This window comes from Electrophorus electricus, chromosome 1 (assembly GCF_013358815.1).
Source record: "Electrophorus electricus isolate fEleEle1 chromosome 1, fEleEle1.pri, whole genome shotgun sequence".
Lineage (NCBI taxonomy): Eukaryota > Metazoa > Chordata > Actinopteri > Gymnotiformes > Gymnotidae > Electrophorus > Electrophorus electricus.
In genome coordinates this window covers 20,466,183-20,487,112 of record NC_049535.1, presented here as the reverse complement: position 1 = coordinate 20,487,112, position 20,930 = coordinate 20,466,183, and the positions used below count along the sequence as shown (strand labels likewise).

General features: G+C 37.9%; 1 protein-coding gene across 3 annotated transcripts; it reads right to left on the bottom strand.

The window, feature by feature from the left end:
• Window positions 1–1,918: 1,918 nt before the first annotated feature.
• On the bottom strand, window positions 1,919–15,062 carry LOC118242403. Of its 3 annotated transcripts, XM_035533343.1 has the most exons (7): window positions 14,886–15,062; window positions 9,131–9,262; window positions 8,724–8,759; window positions 7,719–7,884; window positions 7,000–7,053; window positions 4,801–4,917; window positions 1,919–2,713 (listed from the first exon to the last, which is right to left on the bottom strand). In XM_035533343.1, exons 1-7 carry the CDS (start codon window positions 14,932–14,934, stop codon window positions 2,710–2,712), a joined length of 558 nt encoding a protein of 185 aa, XP_035389236.1. In that variant the 5' UTR covers window positions 14,935–15,062; the 3' UTR covers window positions 1,919–2,709. The 3 variants fall into 3 exon arrangements, with proteins under 3 accessions (XP_035389236.1, XP_035389237.1, XP_035389235.1); XM_035533344.1 differs by lacking the exon at window positions 8,724–8,759 and having other exon boundaries at window positions 14,886–15,061; XM_035533342.1 differs by lacking the exon at window positions 8,724–8,759 and having other exon boundaries at window positions 1,922–2,713; window positions 8,951–9,262; window positions 14,886–15,055.
• Between the last annotated feature and the right edge of the window lie 5,868 nt (window positions 15,063–20,930).

Here is a 20,930-nt window from a genome sequence, read left to right as displayed (position 1 = left end):
TGTGTTTGCAGCTGTTCAATGCAAAGTTGTGCGCTTCTGAGCTGTATTTTCTGTTCCATCCAGGTTTGACCATCTACCCTTGTTTGGTTTGTTGATCAGCTGCCTCTTTCATTTAGTCCAAAATAAAAATGTTTATTCCTTGGAAAAACATACTTCCATAAAAGTAATCGTTTTGACATGCTTGAGTATTTGGTGCAAAAGCATTAAAAATAGTATTTTAATTTTTTTAATATAAGAAGAATACATCCTGGATTAGGTTTTAACCTAATACCCATTGCTGATGATACCAGTCAATAGGCAATAGCAAATTAGGTCTCCTCCGGCTCCTGTCACCATCCAGGTTGAGAACACTGAGGTGGAGAACAACTACAAATACCTGGGTGTCTATCAGGGTGATAAGTTTGGGATGGGATGGGATGGGATGGGACTGGCATCTGGACAAGCTGTACAAGATGGGCAGAGCCAACTCTACTTCTTACATCAAAGGCTGAGGTCCTTTGGTGTAAGAATGTTCTATGAGTCTGTGGTGTCAATTGTCTTCTTTTATGCTGTTGTGTTCTGGGGCAGCAGTATTACAGCGAAGGACACTAATAGACTGAATAAGGTCATCAAACACTCCAGCTCAGTCCTGGGGGATAAAATGGAAATAGTAGAGATGGTGGAAGAGAGGAGGAGGCTGGGAAAAGTATCATTGATGAAGAGCCACAAAACACTACAGTGATCTTGAGGAACCCTCTCACCCACTACACAAAACACTGCAGGAACAGTGATATTGAGGAATCATCTCACCCACTACACAAAGCACTACAGGGACAGAGGTGTAAACTGGGCAGCAGACTGCTCCAGGAAACAATGCTGCAGGAAGCAAAACTTTCACAGGTCTTTTCTTGCTGCAGCCATCAGACTGTATAACTTTGCGCTATAATTCATGTTTCTCAGGAACTGCTGTGCTTCTATGCATCATCTGCCCTACACTTTATTACTGCTTATTCTACACCAGTCATGCTCCTTTATGTATTACTGTTGTTTATTATTATTATTATTACAGTAATAATAATAATAATTATTATTATTGTTGTTGTTCTTTTTTATTTATTTATGTTTTGCCTCCTTTTGAGGTGTTAACCATCTTCTTATGCATGTTTATGTATGTGTGTGTTTTTTTTTTAAGTAACTGATATTCACTGGAGAGCATCATTTCATTATGCGCAATGACAATAAAAGGGATTTGATTTGATTAGTTTAATTTATATTAATTTATATTAAATTTATATTAAGCGCCTTTCTCAAACTCAAGCTTGCTTTACAATAAAAATACAGATGGAGACAAAGAGAACAATAAACAATATTTAACACATTTAATATATTAATTAACTACTATTAACAGAACAAATGTGATGAAAAATGTTGAGAAGAGAGCTATGTTTTAATTTGGGATTTGAAAGAGGAAAGTGAAGAGCAGAGATGGAGAGTTTGAGGCAGTGTTTCATAAATTTGGAGCCATGACACTGAAAGATCTGCCTTCTGCAAAGACCAGTATAAACTTGGGGATGGAGAGGAGACCTGCATCAGAGGACCAAAGTGTCCGGGTGGGGCAGTATGAGTGTAGGAGTTCAGCTAGGTAGGGAGGTGCAAGACCGTGCAGAGCTTACAATGTAAACAGGAGGAGTTTATACTGAATGTGTTCAAGGACAAGGAGCCCGTGTAACTGATATAGAATTGGAGTGATGTGGGCTTATTTTCTTACATGTGAAAGAATCCTCACGGCTGAATTTTGAATATGTTTAAGTGAACCTATAGTTTTATTTGGGATGCCAATGATTCAGTAATGAAGACGGAAGGTGATGAAAGTACCATCTTGTTCAATTTTAACACACATGCCTCAGGAGGACCTGTTCCTGTAAAATATATGCCTGATACATGTATGCATTCCATATAGTCAAAGCAGATTTTTGTAAATGAAGAAATATTAATATAAATTAAGAATTTAATGAAACATTTTAAACAGTTAAGCATACATTTTAAACAGAGAAAAATACAAACACTTTCTAATGTGTAGAAACCAGAAATTCCCTTTTTATGTACACACGAAAACCTTATAAAAGTATTTATATTTAAGCATTTATATTTATATTTAAAAGTATTTATATTCTAGACATGATAATGCATTAAACAAAAATGTTTTGATGTTCTTCTATTGATCATTTGACAGATCATAGAGTGTGTAGTTCCCTATTGTTAGCATCAATGAATTTAATCATTTTGAGTGATGAATATCAATAAAGACTCCTAGAAGACAAACAAGGGTTAACTTTAAAGAGCGTAAAAGAACATTGTAGTCCAAACCTTAACATTCATGGCATTGTGTCAGTTGCTTTTATCCAGAGTAACTTACATATGGAACTTTTCTACTTTATACACTTTTATTTCTATATGAACTTTTTTCCCCTTTTGCACTATATGTGAAAAATACATGTGCCAAGACTTATTTGTAAATGAGGGATGGGAAGGACACATCTGTCCTGTCCTACAATTCAGGTTAAGTGTTCTGTAAATGTGTGGGTTCTGTTTCATTTATGGTTCTCTGCTGGTGTTTCAGTTTGGATGAGTTTGGGGAATCTGGTTGTTTGTTATAACACGCCTATAGTGGAGTTCTGCTTCACTTCTTGATCCAGGTTGGTGTACAGAGCCTCTACCATCTGTTGTTCTTTACCTGAGAGCATTACAGTGGAAGGAGACAACATGTTCATCATCACATGGTGGCAAAACATCAGTGAGAGCTCACACAAAGCAAACAATATCCTTGAAAGGAAGAGACATTGATGCCACTTTACAGTGTTTGCTAAATTATTAATACTGAACATTATTACTTCTACATCATAATCCAGGTACTCTAAATGATGATGCACAGGTCAGTCTCTGAACATGAGCATGTTCCATAGTAAATATGAATCTAATTAACACTTAAGCAGTATGATGTGAGAGGGAGTGCTGTTATAGTGAATAACAAAACAAAACAAGACAAGGAAACCAAGAAACATGAACGACAGTGTCACGGAACGCTTGCCTCCCTCGAGTCACGTGGTTCGGCCCGCCATGTACAGTGGGAGGACTGTCTTGTTTGTAACCACATCTGCACCTTGTTAGTCTGTATGTATATAAACCCATTTTAAAGTGTGCAGGTTGTTGGTCATTGTTGGTGTAATGTTGTGAGTGCCGTTGTGTTGTTTATGTGAATTAAATGTACGTCCCAGTCGCTGGAGTCTGTCCTGCCTCGCGCCCTGCGGCACTCGTGCTGACACACGTTACAGATAGGAGGGACCGACCGTGACAGCACAAACAAATAGTAACATGATCACTTCCTAGTAGTTTGGTAATGATTGCTATAATTATGTAAATGTTTTTATGCATTAATGAAGGCTACAATTTGATGTGAGAGGGAGTGCTGTTATAGTGAATACACTGGTCAACAATGGTTTTGCCTCCTACAAAAATACCTGTTTATGTATATGAATCCAAATATTTTTGCAATTTTTCTATTACTCAGTTTTTTTGTTCCAGTATACTTGTATGTCATCGTGTATAGAATGGAGAAGTGGTGGAAAAGCCTCTATGTTGGCAGACTACTGCTGAGCATCAAAGAGGAACATTCCTGAGGTCAACTATATGCAGATATCAAACACTGTAGATTTAAGAAGTATGTTTGTGCATATTTTAAGCAACCCTGTTTATGAATTAGTAATATATAGTTAATGGAAAGTTTAATTACGATCACTTAAAAACAATGGGTGATTCTAAAAACATATAAATTCATCATGAGAAGAATTATAATGTACACTTATTTTAGTTTGTGAATCAAGAAATATTAAACTTTTAACAGTTATAAGCAATATATTTTGATTTGCTTGCATATTTGTTCATTTGTTAGGCTACTTCAACACAACTCAACTGTTGCCAAGCAACACATTTTCCTGCACACCAGCTGTCGCGGTAAAGACCCTCCTTCAAGACATCTGTGTGTGTGTGTGTGTGTGTGTGTGTGTGTGTGTGTGTGTGTGTATGTGTTCGCTTGTATGGCCACGCCCTCCCCGTGTATCACACATATTCCTCATTTTGTGTCGTTATCGTGCATGTATTTAGGGTCTCATCTAATCGTTGGTGTTTGTCGATGTTCAACCTTGCGATAGCTTGTGTGCTGTTATCTGTTGTTTTGTGTCAATAAACATCACTTTGTCATACTCGGCTCATTCCTGCGTCCTGCCTAGCCTTCAATGTTACACTAACCTTCTACGTTGTGTAGGTCAGCTATTTTTTAACATGTACATTTACTTGTATGGTTCCATTTATTGTGCAACCAGGGATATAAAAGTCCCTGACTGTCCCATAAGTAACTGTGATTCCGATGAGCTAACACCAATGTTTGTTACAATCTAAAATAGATAACAATCATTAATGTAATGAAAAGTGGAGTAATACATGTATAGTTCAAGTCCCAGTGCTGTTATACTATATATCAGCACTCATAGAAAGACTCTTATCCAATCACATTACTTGGTCGGTTCTAACTTGTACAATTTATAATAAAAAGCAAAAAAAACAGTAATATGATCATTTCTTAGTAGTTTGGTAATGATTGCTAGAATTACATAAATGTTTTAGGCATTAATAAAAGCTACAATTTGAATTACATTATGTGTCTTTAAAACAATTCTATAAATATGCATAATTCTTAACAAATAATTGGATAATTAAGTTATTTATTTGGGCCTGTTATTATAAAGTGTTACAAGATGTTTTTACATTCCACTGTGTTCTGTTTGCTGTTGATTTTGTTGTAGATGTGAAAGCCTCCCAACACTGACAGCAAGGTGATGATCTCCAAAACCCACACACAGAGAAACACCATGTTCCTCACGGCTAAGAAAGAGAGAGAGAAAGAGAGAGAGAGAGAGAGAGAGAGAGAGAGAGAGAGAGAGAGAGAGAGAGAGAGAATGAGATTAACAAAGAGGGGAGTTTGAATGTGCCATCACACCTAAATATTCCAATGTTAATTCAATAAGTCAATAAAACAATATGCTGTAAATAGTGAAGATAATATTCTTTACCCTGTTCATGGCTACTTTAATAGTTACCACTTTTCACAGAATATATTTTGTGCATGTCACGGTATGGCCCCTCCCCCAAACGTCTTCTCATGTGTGTGTTCGTCAATGTGGCCACGCCCTCCTTGTGTCTCACACCTGCTCCTTATTGTGTCCTTATCATATGTATAAAGGTTTGTTATTTGCAGAGTTTTTGACTCTGTTAGTGTGCGTGCTTGAGTGTTAAAGAAACGCATGTTTGTTTTTCAGGCTACTCGTCTTCGCATCTTGCCTAAAGCCTCCAACGTTACAGAAAAAACAACTGACGAAGGATGCCTGGGAAGGGGAGCAAGAAAAGGAAGGAGAAAAAAGGAGGTAAACGCCCTTCCACAACCCGTGCAGAGAGATCCTCCGTCATCCCGGCCTCACTCCACACTTCCACCATGGGGGAGGAGGTCACTGGACCTGAGTCTGCAGACTCCGAGAGCGACGAGGCCCCGGCACTTCAGATACCGCCCAAGGCTCCGCCTAAGAGGTGCCGCTCGGGAGCGAGCAGACCATCCTGAGTGGCACAAAGAGGGGCGACCGAGGACACTCTTCCCACTAGGGCATACAGCCCCGGAACTCGTGCGCCAGTACCTAAGCCTCGTAGAGGCAAGGGGGAGGTGTCACCAGTGCCCACCCCAGAGACAGGAAAGCAACTGGTTCACCTCCTGTAGCGAGTGCGCAGAAGTCACCGCCCCCCAAATCGGCGAGAGGTGACCCCCCACAGGCAGGTGGGACTCCAGCCCAGCCGACAACTGGGGGACAGGCCGGAGTTCCTGTCCCCCAAGTAGTGTTTCACACTACTCGTCTCTGCATCCTACCTAAAACCTCCAACGTTATAGTGCAACTTATCTCTTAATATCACACTGTCACTTTTGGCCCCAGCAACACTTTTGTGTCTTGTATTTCCACCATATTTGTCAGTGAGGGTTTCACACTAATACAGCATTTATCCAAAAACGTAAAACCATCTAGTCCACTAGAATTAATAGTGTATGTGCTGTGATATCTGTCAGTATTTCTGCAGGTACAGATGACAGAGAATAGAAGTTAAAATATTGGGTTTAATATGGTGGAGTTGAGCTTTCTAATGTGATTAGAATGGAAACCAAGTAACTGAATAGAAACTGGATAAAGGGTGACTGTAGATTTAATTTACAAACATTCAGAGAACTCAGAGAACAGGATTGAGAGAACTACCCTTATCTAGCACTTTAAGGAACATGAGATCTGGGTTTAGATTTGTTTGATACTATGGCATCTATGCAGAAAACTCAGAAATGAGATGTGTAAATGAGGCATGACGAGGTCAGTCTCACTGCTGTTGTGGGAGCTGCAGCTGAAGTTTCTGGAATTGCACATCAGTGGATTATCAGTAGTATTCACTCCTATGAGAAGTATTGTAAATAAAGATCCTGCTATTCTGTTATTAATAGTCTAGATTTTGTAGGCACAGCAAGCATTATGGGTTAATGATAGTATTTAAAATATCCATAACAGTCACAACAACAATGAATGACAGTGATAATACAAACTAATATTTTAGTCCTGAACTACACACAATACGCAGAATAATGGATATAATATGGTTATGAGGAGCTTTGTCATGTGTACGTCACAGAAGTACGTGAAAGGGTGATTATAGGTCGCAGTTAACTAATTTCCTGAAATAAGGGATCAGGAGCTAGAGAAATAACCTTATCTAGCACTTTGAGAAATATGAAATGTATTGTACTTAGATATATTTGATACTATGCCATCTATATTTATTGAACTATTCACTTACTCAAATGTACATGTGGTACATAAATGATTAAGGTGGGATTGTGAGTGGGGGTGAAGGTTTTGTTATCAGTTACTGGTAGACTTATACCAATGCCGGATGATGTCACATTCACCGCTGTTGTGGGATCTGCAGCTGAAGTTCCTGGAATTGCACATCAATAGAGTATCACTAGTATTCACTCCTATGAGAAGTGTTAAACACACATTCTGCTATTCTGTTAATAACAGTCAGTTCAGTCTGTCTCTTGGAGATCCTGCAGACTGTATTATCAAGTCTTAACTAATACCTAAAGCACCACTACCAACATTAAGGACTGAAGTAAATTTGAATTACTTGGTCATTGAGGTGCCCAGCAGGGTTGGGTCACATGAGAAAAGGGGTGCCCAAATCTGGTCCTGCAGAGTTTACCTCCAACCCTAATAGAACACACCTGATCCAGTTAGTCAAGTCTCTCAACATTAGAGTCAGTTGTGTTGGACTGAGACTCTGCAGTGAAGTAGATCTCCAAGATGGCAGCAGGGCACTGCTGTCATACTCTTTTAAAGGAACAAGACATTTAACTAGACAGTGTTGTGTGATGGTTTCTATTCAGACATGATTGATTTATGGTGAGTAACTGAGTTTCTCTTTGAAGATTATGAGTAGTAACATTGTCATTGCTGCATCATTATTGTTGTTATTGCTTTCACCATGATGATATCAAAGCTTAAAGAAAGTGAGCTTTACCAGTGCACTGGTGTAACAGAATAGAATTTTGTCCATGGCTGACATGATTCTTTACATGGCAGGTGACATTTCCGACTTACTCTTTCTCCAGCTGGAGAGTCTTGGTTCCATCATCCAGTTGATGTGTGATTCTGGTTCCACTGAGAGTCCAGCTGAAGTGGAGCTGGTCCCCCTCAGAGGAACAGGACACTGTCCTCCTCTCACTGGAGAAGCAGTTATCCTTCACTACTACTGAGGACACTGCAACTGCAGGTTACAGAGAACAGAATTTAAAAGAATAAAGACGATGTTTTATTTTAACAGGATCCTTAAACAGAAATATCAGTTTTGCTTTACAATAACGACACTTACATTAAGCTTTAATGACATATTCATGAGTTATAGCAAAATTGGAATATTATTGTATATACACTATTATATATTGTGTGACGAGGAGGCTGAGCAGGATGCGGGGACGAGTTCGTAGGACAAACACATAAGTTTATTTAGACACGTCAACACGAACATAGCACGCAGGCTATTGGGTTCAAACATCGATCCACACAGACTCAAACACAAGACTTATATACACGCACGCTAACACAACAGAATGAGTAGCAGGTGTGAAACACAAGGAGGGCGTAGCCATATAGACGAACACACACACACACACACATACACACACACACACACACACACACACACACACACACACACACACACACCGACATTATATATATATATATATATATATATATATATTATATGGTATCTTTTACATATGTTGTTAATTAATATGTAGACCTACATCACACAAGCCAAATCTACTAAATCTCCATAATTTTTCTTTACAGGGAATAAATGACTAAAATCATGAAGTCTTCAAATAATATTAATATTACATTTAATATATTGCCCAAGTACCAAGTTCATGAAGCATTCATAAATAGTTCACTTGTAAATGGATTACATATGATGTGTCAGTGTTGGTTGGTGGTTTAACATTTAACCTATAAATGCACTTTATAATACAATCTATGCAAACATATATAAATACAGCATATGTATATATTTTTATACACATGAACTAAGTATCCAGATATCACCTCTCATTTTGTAAACAGAATTCATGAACGAGGACACTGGAAACAAAGAAAGGATCAAAAATTAACTGCACTACAAAGATACACATGCACCTAAAATACAGACAAACCAATGTAAGGAAACTTGCTTTACAAGTTCTAGCTGTGTTCTTCCAGTTAGGAATGATATGAAATCATTTCTAAATTCAGTGGTTATGGCTGTTATCTGACATGAGATGATATAGTCCTACCTTCAATGTTCAGCTGGAGATGATATTTGCCTTTACTAGTACCCTTTGCATCAAAGGTGTCTAACGTGTATCTTCCTGAGTCTCTCTTCTCTGATCTGGTTATTATAATGGTTCTATTATCAGCTATAAACTGCCATCTTGGCTGATCTAAAAGGTTTGTTGTGATGTTTTGCTTTTTACATTTTAAAATTAAATTGATGTTATTGTTTAATGTTATTTCATCCCCAGGGTCCAGCTCCAGGTGCAGTGTTTCTCCCAGAGTTCCATAACATCTAAGTTTCTGATTAAATCTGCAGATAGCATGAACCGCGCCTGCAGAGGGAGAAAATCAAGAACATTTTGTCATTAACTTGATGCAACAACATCTGATCTGCTCTAAACAACTTTAATCTACTTTAATGATTGAGTATCAATTTAAATTAAATTTATCTAATTTGACCACATACAATCAAATGTAAAATAAATTCTCTTTTACTATTAAAAGGAACTATCTGGGGCTCCTGAGCAGTGCACCAGAAAAACATTTTCCTCAATCTTCATGGATTTGCTTGCTCAAGCCCTGATGTCACAGCCATCTGTGGGAAGGAGTCCAGGGAGGCAGAACTGACACCTGCTCTCTGGTTGAGTGGGACAGCTTTACTCTGTCAATCACAGCAACACTAGCCATGGATGCTTGAGTGCAGATGATAAGAACAGTTTGCACTTTCCTCTGAATGCTTTCAGCTGCCCTGTGTTGGAGAATTGGCAGCAGCTTGTAAAGACGTGGTGATCCACATGTCTCGGAGTCTAACAAGCAACCTGAGTTATATACAGTTTTCAACAGTTACCACTCACTTCACCTCCAACCTGTAGTGATTTGTTAATGCTTTTTGTATAAACTCCTTATATTTTGTGTATAAATATGTATTTTGGAGTAAATTATTATCCAACATAAAATTGGCTCATGAAGTATTCATTTTGCATTTGCTCACATGCATTCAGCAACAGATATTTGAGATTTAATTAAACACCGCCTTCTGTAACTAGATCCTGGATTTTGTGATTGAGAGTCTCCATGAGTTCAGACTGACAACAACATATCCAGCACCACCACCCTGAGCACCGTCATCCCCCACAGCTGTGTGTTCAGTCTGCTGCTGTTCACACTGAGGACGCATGACTGTACTGCCCAGTACAGCTCAAACTGTATCAGTAAAGTTACTGATGACACAAGAGCCATGGACCTCAACAACAACAATAATGAATGACTATATGGAGCAGAGGAGGATTGACTACTTTACTAAAAGAACAAAAGAGATCACACAGTTAGATGCTCTGACTCCAGTGTAATGTGATGTGGTACCAAATCGTACAGCAGGTCATGGTCGCCATAGTGCTGGGTGTCCAAGTGGTGGTCAGTAAACAATGTGGGAGTGATTGATAATTGGTCCAGCTTTGAGGGCAAGCCTGGTCTTTTGAGTCAGGGCAGTATCCACTCCACAAATGTGCTGCTCTCATTTACTGTAGCATAGAATGCAGTCTGGCAGATAGTTGTAGGATGGATAGTCACTGAGATACCAGAGCCGAGGTCAAACACCTGACAAACTGGCTTTTCTGAACTGCCTGGCGATGATCAACATCAACATATGCACTGCAAATGATGACTATTCCTTCTCAGTTCATTCCCATGCCAGCACCTAGTACTGCTGCGATCAGTATTCCACTGACCTTCCCCATGCATAAACCCAAAAAATATGATGGCTCCCAAGACAAGTGTCAAAGTTTCCTGTTACAATGTTCATTATACTTCAGTAGCCGTAGGATAGATAGTCACTGACATACAAGAGAAGAGGCCAAGCAGCAGAAATACTGCCTTTAATGATCTGTCATCTACCTAGAGATGCCACACAGGTTTCACTTTACTGAGACTGCATCCATTCATCAAATCATACAAATTTTCAGAAAACTGTGCAAACTCTGTACTAGCAACATAGTCACCATCAAAAAACTCAATCAATTATTAGTGACAGCACATTTGATCTAAAATTAGGACTGTTTAATATAAGATTCCTTGCATTGAAAGCAGTTTTTATTAAATTATATAATTCCTGATGATGTAAGTAGACATGGCTTTAAACTTGGTTTTATAAGCGGCAACACAGGATACAAAAATATACATCCCTTGTATAATTACCAAAGTTGAAGTATAGCAACTATTTATAGCATCAATCAGAAAATCAGTTACAAGTCCTTTTCCTTTGAAATTCCTTGTCTGAAGAAATATTTTCAGTCATTTTCACTAATTACAATTTATAGGCCACCAGCACCTTATTCTGAGTTCTTATAAGAGTTTATTCACTTCCTACAGTATTTAGTAATGGGTACTCTGTGGAAACAGTAATAGTAGTATGGGTCTATTCACTACAGTAATTGTACGGTAACCTTGATTTTGGCTTTGGCATCAACATAGATAACATAGCTATTCTCCCTCAGACTACAGCTGCCTCCAGCCAAGACCTTAGTCTTAACAAATGTTTATCTTCTTGCTATAGTTTCAAATGTATCACAACGTCCTCCATAGCAAGTCATTTTCTAGAAACTCCTCCAGATTTACCTGATTTTAGCTCTTGGACTAATTCCAACGAGTTAGACAATATGATGGAGCACTTTGATGGAGATGCTTTGTGTCAAAAAACTTTTTTTCCAAGAACTCTTCTTCACATTATTAAGCATCCATTATACTGACACCTGTTAACTTGGATTGTTCAGAGATTCTGCACTAATTCTATTTTAAACATGACCATCTACATGTGGGAGACCTGCTCTGTGGAGCATAAACTTATTCATTTCAAGAGTACAAAGCAATTTGATTCTTTATCTCATGAGAGCTGCAAGAATGTGAGCTTAACAAGAAATTGGAATTACTTTTCTATATATGTTTTGCTATTTTTGGTGGTAAAAATGATTTATTGCTCCTTAGTGGTACTACTATGAAGTAAGAAAAAAATAGAAACAACTTGTCCCTTGGTACAATAATGATATACACATGCTAAAACAACATATCAGCGAGGCAGAATGGCAAGGGTGTCTGACTAAGGTATGAAACCTCCACTCTGTCTGGAAGGATAGTTATACAGTACAAAAGTATGCTTTCTACAGTGTATCCAATATCCTTTCTTTTTGATTGAAGACAGCAAGAATAATGTATTACTACCACAGTTTACAGACTTTTAGTGCAATATTTAAACTAAGAAGCAGTTACCAACAGAATAACACATACCAGCAACACACAGCAGTATTGATTTCATGAAAGCTTTCCATGATAAAATTTAAATTATTGAACAAAGAAATAAAACAGCTTGACTAACACGAGAATTTAGCTAACTTACTATATGAATTTAGTTACTGAGCCAACTAGTCCAGCACAGAGGCTGGAACTTCTCCACTGCTTCAGCAGATGGAGGTTGTTAATTTGATTTCTTTAGTTTGTCATTGTGGGTCAGGAGCAAGGTGTGATTGATGATCTCAGAAGTATTTATTTTGCAAAAAACAGTGCAAGTCTTTAAGAGTGCAGACAGCAGGTTTAGCTTCATCTCTGTCTGGTGGCTACAGACAATCAGTGCCAAGCAATGAACCCTGTGGGAATTACATAGAGTGTCAGTAAATGAGGGATAGATGTAGGTGATAATTCAACAAATGAGTGATTGGCACTGGGGAAATGAATTATTGTTGTGGTCTGTGTGGTCTGCCAGGGCAGATTAGGTGACACCTACGATGTTACTTAAGGAAATATTTGTCTGTCATTTCTTAAGGCCTATAAGCCATCTAGTGTTGAGCAGAGGAGGATGGGTTCCCTTTTCAGCCTTGGTTCCTCAAGGTTTCTTCCTCTTGCTTTCAGGGACTGTCACACATATTATAAAAAAGTACCTTATAAATACATTTGAACTGAATTGGCTGTTGAATTCAGGAAGGCCTGTGGTGATCACTCCTGCACTCCTCAGCATGTTCTACAGAGCTTCGCATGAGAGTCTGACCAGCTATTTCCTGGCCTGATATGGGAACTGCAGTGTCTCAGACCACACGACCTGTGGCAGATAGTGATTGTACTGTAGTGTGTACAGTAGGCTTTGAAAGTTAAAATGGACTCCAGTGTGCAACTTATCTGTGCTTCAAAGAACTGATGAAATAAGATATTAAAAACAAATCTTTCAGAGTGCCCTGACCAGACTGTCTTGTATGGGAGATGCAACCTGAACTTGCAGTGGATAATGAAAACTGAGATCATGATCAGAGCCTCCCATGCCAGACTCCCATCACAAATACTACATCAGTAAAGCTGTCAGCACTCTCAGTGGATCTACTGCCCACATAAAGATGACCAGTTTATCATCTTACTACATCACAGGACATTTGTAATTCACTTGCTGATGTCTGCACACCTACAGATTTTTGCTTCACTCTATTATGTTTCCTGTGAACTCATTTTGTATTTATTATATTAGGCTTTGGGTCCGGTTGACAATGCAAGTTTTCTGGTCTGTTATTTAGTCAGCTGTGCTGAATATTCTTGCACTGTGTGTAGTCCTTGTGTAGAGTGGTGCTCCTACTTAGTCGTATAAGTGCTCTGTTGTCCTGTGAACACAGACTCTGTCCTGTATGTTGGACTGAGGCCCTGAAGGAATGTTATTTTGTTTAACTAAATACTCTTATAGGGATGGGATGCCAGTAAAGTTCTTCTTGACTCTTGATGATTAGCGTCAACACAACTGTACGTGGGTGAGTTGGAGAAACCGTGGTGACCTGACCGCTCTAATGCAATATCTTTGCTGTTTCCTGTAATGAAATAGCATAGGCAGAGTGATGGTCACAGCTGTCCCAAATAGCTTGTAGGCAAAATATTCTGTTACTTCTTTGGAAGGGCATTTTTGGAGTTAAACGATACTGTCATTTGCAATGAAAGGGAAGTAAAATGCCTGCAAGGCTTTACATATAAAGCACCCAAAATTGACAATATGAACTCATCTCGAGAATGCACACAACAGAGCAATTTATAGAGCGACAGTATAAAGCATAAAATGCAAAGTTACTCTAAGAATGAATAACTATAATTTGTTAGATTTAATAGAATTTAAGTATTGGCTGAATAGAATATCTGAATCTAACATTATTAGAAGATAATGACTTGTGTATCACAAATTGTAATATTTTGATATTTTGAAATGCTTCATGTTGAATTCTTTCAATGATTAAATACTCTGTAAAAATCTTTCTGTTACATGATCAGCATAAAGTTCATATCAAGATATGCCATAAGTCAGTCATATATGTACGTCTGCCCATGTCCAGTCCATCTCTCACAAGAACAGCAGGCAAATCTTTGTCACGCAGCCGCCCTCAGTCCATGACTGCACCTCCCGTCTTCCCCTGCACAACCTCACCAGATTACTAGTGTCACCTGTGTCTTATCTTTGCTACGCTTTATATTCTCTCCAGTATTGTTTATTCCCTGCGAAGTATTAACACTTTTCTATAGTGTGTAGTGGACAATTCCCTAATGTATATATCTGGCTATTACCCTCGTCTGTTTCGCATTTGCTATTGTTGATTATTGCGCTATAAATAAAAGTAGGCTATCCGCAAGCTTCCTTTTGAGTTTCCACAGCCTCCCAACATACGTAATACGTTTACATTTAGAAAAACAATCTTATGAAATTGCAATGGTGTTAAAGACAAATTGTAAGGCCTTGCAGCTGAATTGTCATTTCTTTTAGAAAAACCCATAAAACACCAAGTTTATCTAAATACATGAGTGGCACAGAAGTATAAAAAGTGAATTTTCAAAAATATACATTTTAATCTGTTTTCCCTTTTGTGAATTCCTATATTGCACCCTCGTTTTTAAGAATGTCATTCCAAAAATCATAAAATGAATTAAAATAAAATGAGTGCTACTTGCCCATGGCAGTTCCTGTGAACATCACCAGGACTCCAAAGATCCCCTTCATTTTCACACAGTGGTAAATGCCACTTCATAGAGATAATCACTCTCTTGGGTTGAAGCTTCTGCTTGAGAACTTTGCAGTCAGTCACGACTCCGGTTATACACTTACTCAATTTCACCCTGATGAGGAAATAAGGCAGGCCAATGAGAGAATGGAACTGGCTAATTTTTGACATGGCTAATAATGCTTTTTGCGTGAAAAAGAGGAAGTAAGAGCTTACTTCCTGTTCTCTTACCAGATAAAATGGACAGAATCCTATGTGCAAATTACAGTATTTAAGTAGTAAACGTATTTAAATTGTTAAACAAATTCTCTACTTCCAGTCTTTCCACAGACTCTTTAGCAATCTATTACAAGTGGACAATGTTGTCAGTTATGATGATATTATAATACTCCCTTTTTGACATTACAGGTCCTTTAACTTACAGACCTTTTGACTTGACAGGTCCTTTAGTTTGAAAGGAAACTGTATTCTGATGTTTAAAGCAGATTATTTCATTGTAGTTTAATGTGGCTTCTTTGTATGTACAGCTACAGTTGACAAAGTATAACCTTACAAGTTACGTTTCATAGTTGTACTTACTTCATGGTCGTACTTACATTTTATATGCAGTTGTTTAAAGTAAATGTGAACCTAAAGACACATTAAAAAGTCATTGAAACTGCATCCAAAGAAACATTGAAGTACTACTTAACGTCTAACCTCAAGTATGGCTCAGCTTGAAACACCAATGAACCTCCTCGGAAGGAACCTCCACTGGTTGTTCAGACAGCAGTGTCTTCAAATGCAGACTAAATACCCAGCTCTTTCTGGAATATTTAAACGACCACTGATCCTATACCTGTAACCGAAGCTCTAGCATATATAGATTGATATTGTTTGTTATTGCACTTATCTGAGCTTATACTTGTTTTACATTTCTAGGCATCAGCATTGATCCCTGTATTTCTACAGTACTCTAGTTCAATGGTATCTTGAACTCTAACCTACTGTCCTGACTAGGATACATTCTATGAGTAAATGATCATGCAATTTTGTAAATCACTCTGGATAAGGGGGTCTGCTGAATGCCAAAAGGCTTTGTGGAACCTGTTGTATAGTGTAATGTATTCCCTGTAATAATCACATTGCAAACTATTCAGAATATCCAACTATGCAAGATAAATGCAAAAAGCACACAAAAATGTATCACTTTGCCAGAGCTTTTCATGGATCAGAAATTCATGAAATGTAAAAGTGACCCTGTATGTTTAAACTCTGCATCATCTAACACTGTGTGTACGGGTGACGGATTAAATATAATACATCTGAATGTTTCTATGCTGCCCTTTTTGGTGAAGATGTCAATGTCTATTTTTGATTTAATTATTCTGTAGCTTTCAAGTTAGTTAGGAAAAACAAGTAGTCATTATAAAAAGTTTCCTGCCATAAGAAAATTAAGAATTTAAAAAGTCTGGAGAGAAAACCAGTCAGGGCCTTCTTGCAAAGATCAGAAACTTGAGTCTTTTGTTTATTCATTTGTCATCAAGTTAATTGCTTTTGTCTTTGCTTAATTCTTGTGACGGCCCAAGTGCCGCAGGGCTAGGAGCAGGACAGACTCCCTCGGCGCGGACGAACGTTTATTGACATAACAGACGGTAAACAATGGCACTCACGTCTAACACCTAGGGTGGAAAAACAGGCAACTGCGTGCACAACTAAAGACGTGTCACAGCGTGACATGTGACACCTAACATCGAACAGAGACCGACAAAAAGGTGAACGCCCCACAGCGGTTTAAATACAGACAAACATAAACCATGTGCAGGTGTGTGCCAACAAGGAGGACATGGTTACAAATAAGACAGTGGACTTCCGCTGCACGCGGCGGATCGTACCAGGTGAACAGTGGGAAGTGGAGCTTTCCGTGACAGTTCTCAACACTCATGCCACGTAAACCTGATGTTATCGTTTAGCAGACGTTTTCTTCTTAAGCAATAAGACTGGACATGCTTGGCCAGAAACAATTATTCTAGGAACTTCAAAGCACGCAGCTAGAAAATTACAGAAACATACTGTCGTTTGAGACCTCAGACATACCCATCTGTTTGCTTGCGAAATCTGTGGTCACAGTAGTGCTGAAAAAAGTCAGTTATGGAGAAAGCAGGAAGACCATTTGCCCTTTTGAAATCCATTGAAAGCCAGCTCGTTGCTGTGCAATTCTGGTCCTACAAACCAAGCCATGGACTTAGCCATCAAATGCAATCCAACTTCGTCCTGGTCCAAACATGGACAGATGGCAAGTTAAAGTTTGAGGACCCGTTAAGGCATAATAACTTCCTCCATGCAAAGTTTATGATGTTGCTTACCCATAATTCTTTTCAACAGAGGTAGGTTAAGGAATTCCCTTGCAGTGTATATGAGTAATGAGTCCCAATTAACCCTGTTTCATCCCTATAGGTTGCCTTTTTTTCTTTAAACCTACAAGGTTCGGCACAAGTCTTTAGTTTAATTTGTTCTAACCAGATGTCACTAGATCACCATGAATCTTACTTTGTGAATTTGATATAGTCCTTGTCCACCTATCCTGATCATTCAATGCACTATTTACTCTATTACTGTTGAATAGTCAGTAACTATTACAGTAACTGTAAAGCTTGATTAGTATTTCAGATTTTTGCTAGATGATTAATGACTACATTGTAGCTCTCGAGAAGAGCAAGGTCAAAAATTGAGTCCAGTCTGGTGGGAACCCTGTACTGGTTGTGGTCCCTCACCCACATTCATGTGTAACAATTAATACATTGTCTCAGTATTTTGTATTTATTAATTTTTTAATCAATTTATTAAAACCCTGGTGCATGCCATTGCTTATTCATTACTGTGTTAATTTAGCTAAAAAGAAAGACTGTCAGGAATAGCTGATATCAGTGGAGTCAGTCCAGACTCCTGTTTGAAGATCCAGTTTGCAGTGTGATTGTCAGAGCTTCAGCTCTGCATCAGTAACGGACTAATGTCATCTCTCACTTGGGTTGGCACTCTCTAGCCATCTATAGGCAATTATTCAGGTAGTATTTTCTATGCTGCATGTCAGATATTTACAACATTTTATTGCCTCATTACAATATCTAACTAATTGTAATGTATACCTAATTGGGTGTATCCCCTTTAAAGTAATTACTAGGTTAAACTATGTTGTTTAGGCATATTCCAATTTACACTTAGCTATGCAATATGAATAACATTTTCAAATGATAACTTGGTGTCCAAGTTATTAAATTGCACATGCATTACACCCATTTGCTTCTGTGGTTGTAGGTAAGCAGAGTGAAACCTAACCTAACCTGGTGCTATGTGCAGCCGTGCTCCTGTATCATCTGCCAGATTGTAACAAGGACAGTAACAGGACTGCAACAGCCTTTGGCATGTCCACTACTCTCTAAACTACTTATCTGCATTGCAGGCAGAGCAGTTTCAGTACCACATCATCCAGTACCAGACCATACCAGCTTCCTGTAAAGAAGCTCTCGATGGTACACCTGTAGAGGTTAACAAAAATGCTGGTGTTCACGGTGTTGAGTTTTTAAAGTTTTTAAATCTAAATAAAGTAAATTAGAGTTAACCCCCTGGGGGAAAACAAAAATATCCAAAGAGGACTCTTAGCATTGCATAGCTGAAGCATTACCAGCACACCACAGACAGAATGAGAGAACTCAAGAGGGGAGAAAGAGAAACTCAAGGCTTTTTAGAGAGGCTTGAGGAAAGAAGACAAGACACCAGCCTAGTCTTTTACCACAACTCTAATCAATGACAAAGCAAATAGGAGTATGTGAACTGCTCTTAAATAGCCAGTGAAAAAGGTGTGGCTGATTGCATCAGATTACTTCAGAGCTGACCTGTGCTTCCCTCTTGTGGCCAAAGGTGGCCTAGCAGACAGCTCAGCCTTGGGCTGTCCCCCTACATAACCAACTTTAAAATTCCTTAATTTTGAAACTGCTTTGTCAGAGGGTCACCATTCAGTTAGCCTAATTTATAGTTTAAGATAGTAAACATGTACAGCAGACACTTTATAAGGAATAGTGTTGGTAATCTAAAGATGGTTCTTCACTCTAATGCTTCACTCTAATCTAAAGAGCTGAGTTTCACATTCAAGTTTAAGGATTTGTTAGTATAATATAAGTCAGTATACAGGCTTACATATTATAGTTGGTTAGTCATTGTAATGAAGCCATACAAAACAAACATTGTAAATTACAGAAATGCAACATAAAAAATAACACACACCACACACACACACACACACACACACACACACACATATATATATATATATATATATATATATATATATATATATATATATATATATATATATATATATATATAAGAGAGAAGAGGGCAAGCTAATGTGAGAGATTTCTGCAAAACTCCACCATCTCTGCCACATCTCCACTTCCACCACTGGCCGCCACTGATCAATCAAAAGGTAATCACATACCATAATAAATCAATCAACATTTACAGTGTCAAGGTGACCACCCAAATCTCTGTGAGAGACCACAGAAGTGCACAGCAGTAGATTTGAGCAAGACTTCCACTCTGGTAACAACTGCCTGGCTCCGCCACTGTTGCTTACAAATTAGCATATATTAGGTAGAGTGTAGGCCAAGCTCTATGAGGTCTTGTTTTAATTTGGATGTAGCTGACCTCTGACCTCAGTGGAATATATACCTGCATGGAGACAAGTTCTGCCTCCTTCTATAGGTATGTGAACAAGTAGGGTTACTGTACTGTATGGATATTCTGTGAGAAAAGGGTTACTTCACAATATGAATAGGCTGTGGATGGAGGATTGTTTTCAACACAGCAGTGTCAGTGACATGGTAGTGGCATGGTGGTATATGTATCTGAAACAACAGCATTTTTACATGTTACATTCATCTCTGGATTGAAAATGTTGTAACTCCCAAACTAACAATGGTCTTGTCATTAGAAACCAGCAATGCATGCTACACTCTTTATACATCAGGGCTTTCTAATATATAAAAAATTAAATGAATGTAAATACACTATTTGAATATAAAGTGTAACTTTGTACATCATCTTTGGAACAATATGATCCAGTTTATCCAATTCATTTTTGAGAATTACACACAAACAAATATTTAAAGAAGCAATTTTATTTTTAAAAGCGCAATAAAAACAAACAAACAAAAAAAAAAACATCAGACAGACTCAGGAATAGAACTATAGGCCATTATGCAAAAGGTAAAGCAAGATGTATTGCCAAGGTGCTGGGAAAAAAAAATTATATATATAAAAATTATATATATATATATATATATATATATATATATATATATATATATATATATATATATATATATATGTATATGTATATATATATATATATATATTGAAAAGATATCAATACTTGGTCCAGTTGTGCACAATGTATGCAAAATGTATGCCTAATGTTGACCTTTTACTTCCAATTAAAACCTTTAAAACCATAATTAATAAGCACAAACTGGGCTGGATGTTTTGAAAACTTTTGTCTGCTTACATTCTTTTGTGACACCACATACCCTAATAAATGAATTCATGTTCTCTGGATTGAATAAACACACTTCAAATATTGCACACTGATATAAGACGTCCACTTGAATGTAAAGTAAAATGTCATGCTGTACAGTAATATAATTCAGTAAGTCAAATTCAGCCAGGCATTTTATAACTTAGAATAGCGATTGTTATTCTTGACAAGTCCCAAAAGAACTGAAAATTCTCAGCTCGCCCCCTGCTGTTGAATTTTAAAAAGTGCATTAACAATAAATGGAACCTGACGCACTCTACTGGTGGTATAGCAGCCGTGCCATTTTGCCCTAATTTTCATTTACATCAGCACAAGTATTCAAACTATTAACTGACAGTAATGTAATTACTACAAAGGTGTCAAATGGTGTAGTTCAACTGTATTTCAATTGTCACAGTAACATGCCCCACGAAAACATTCTGC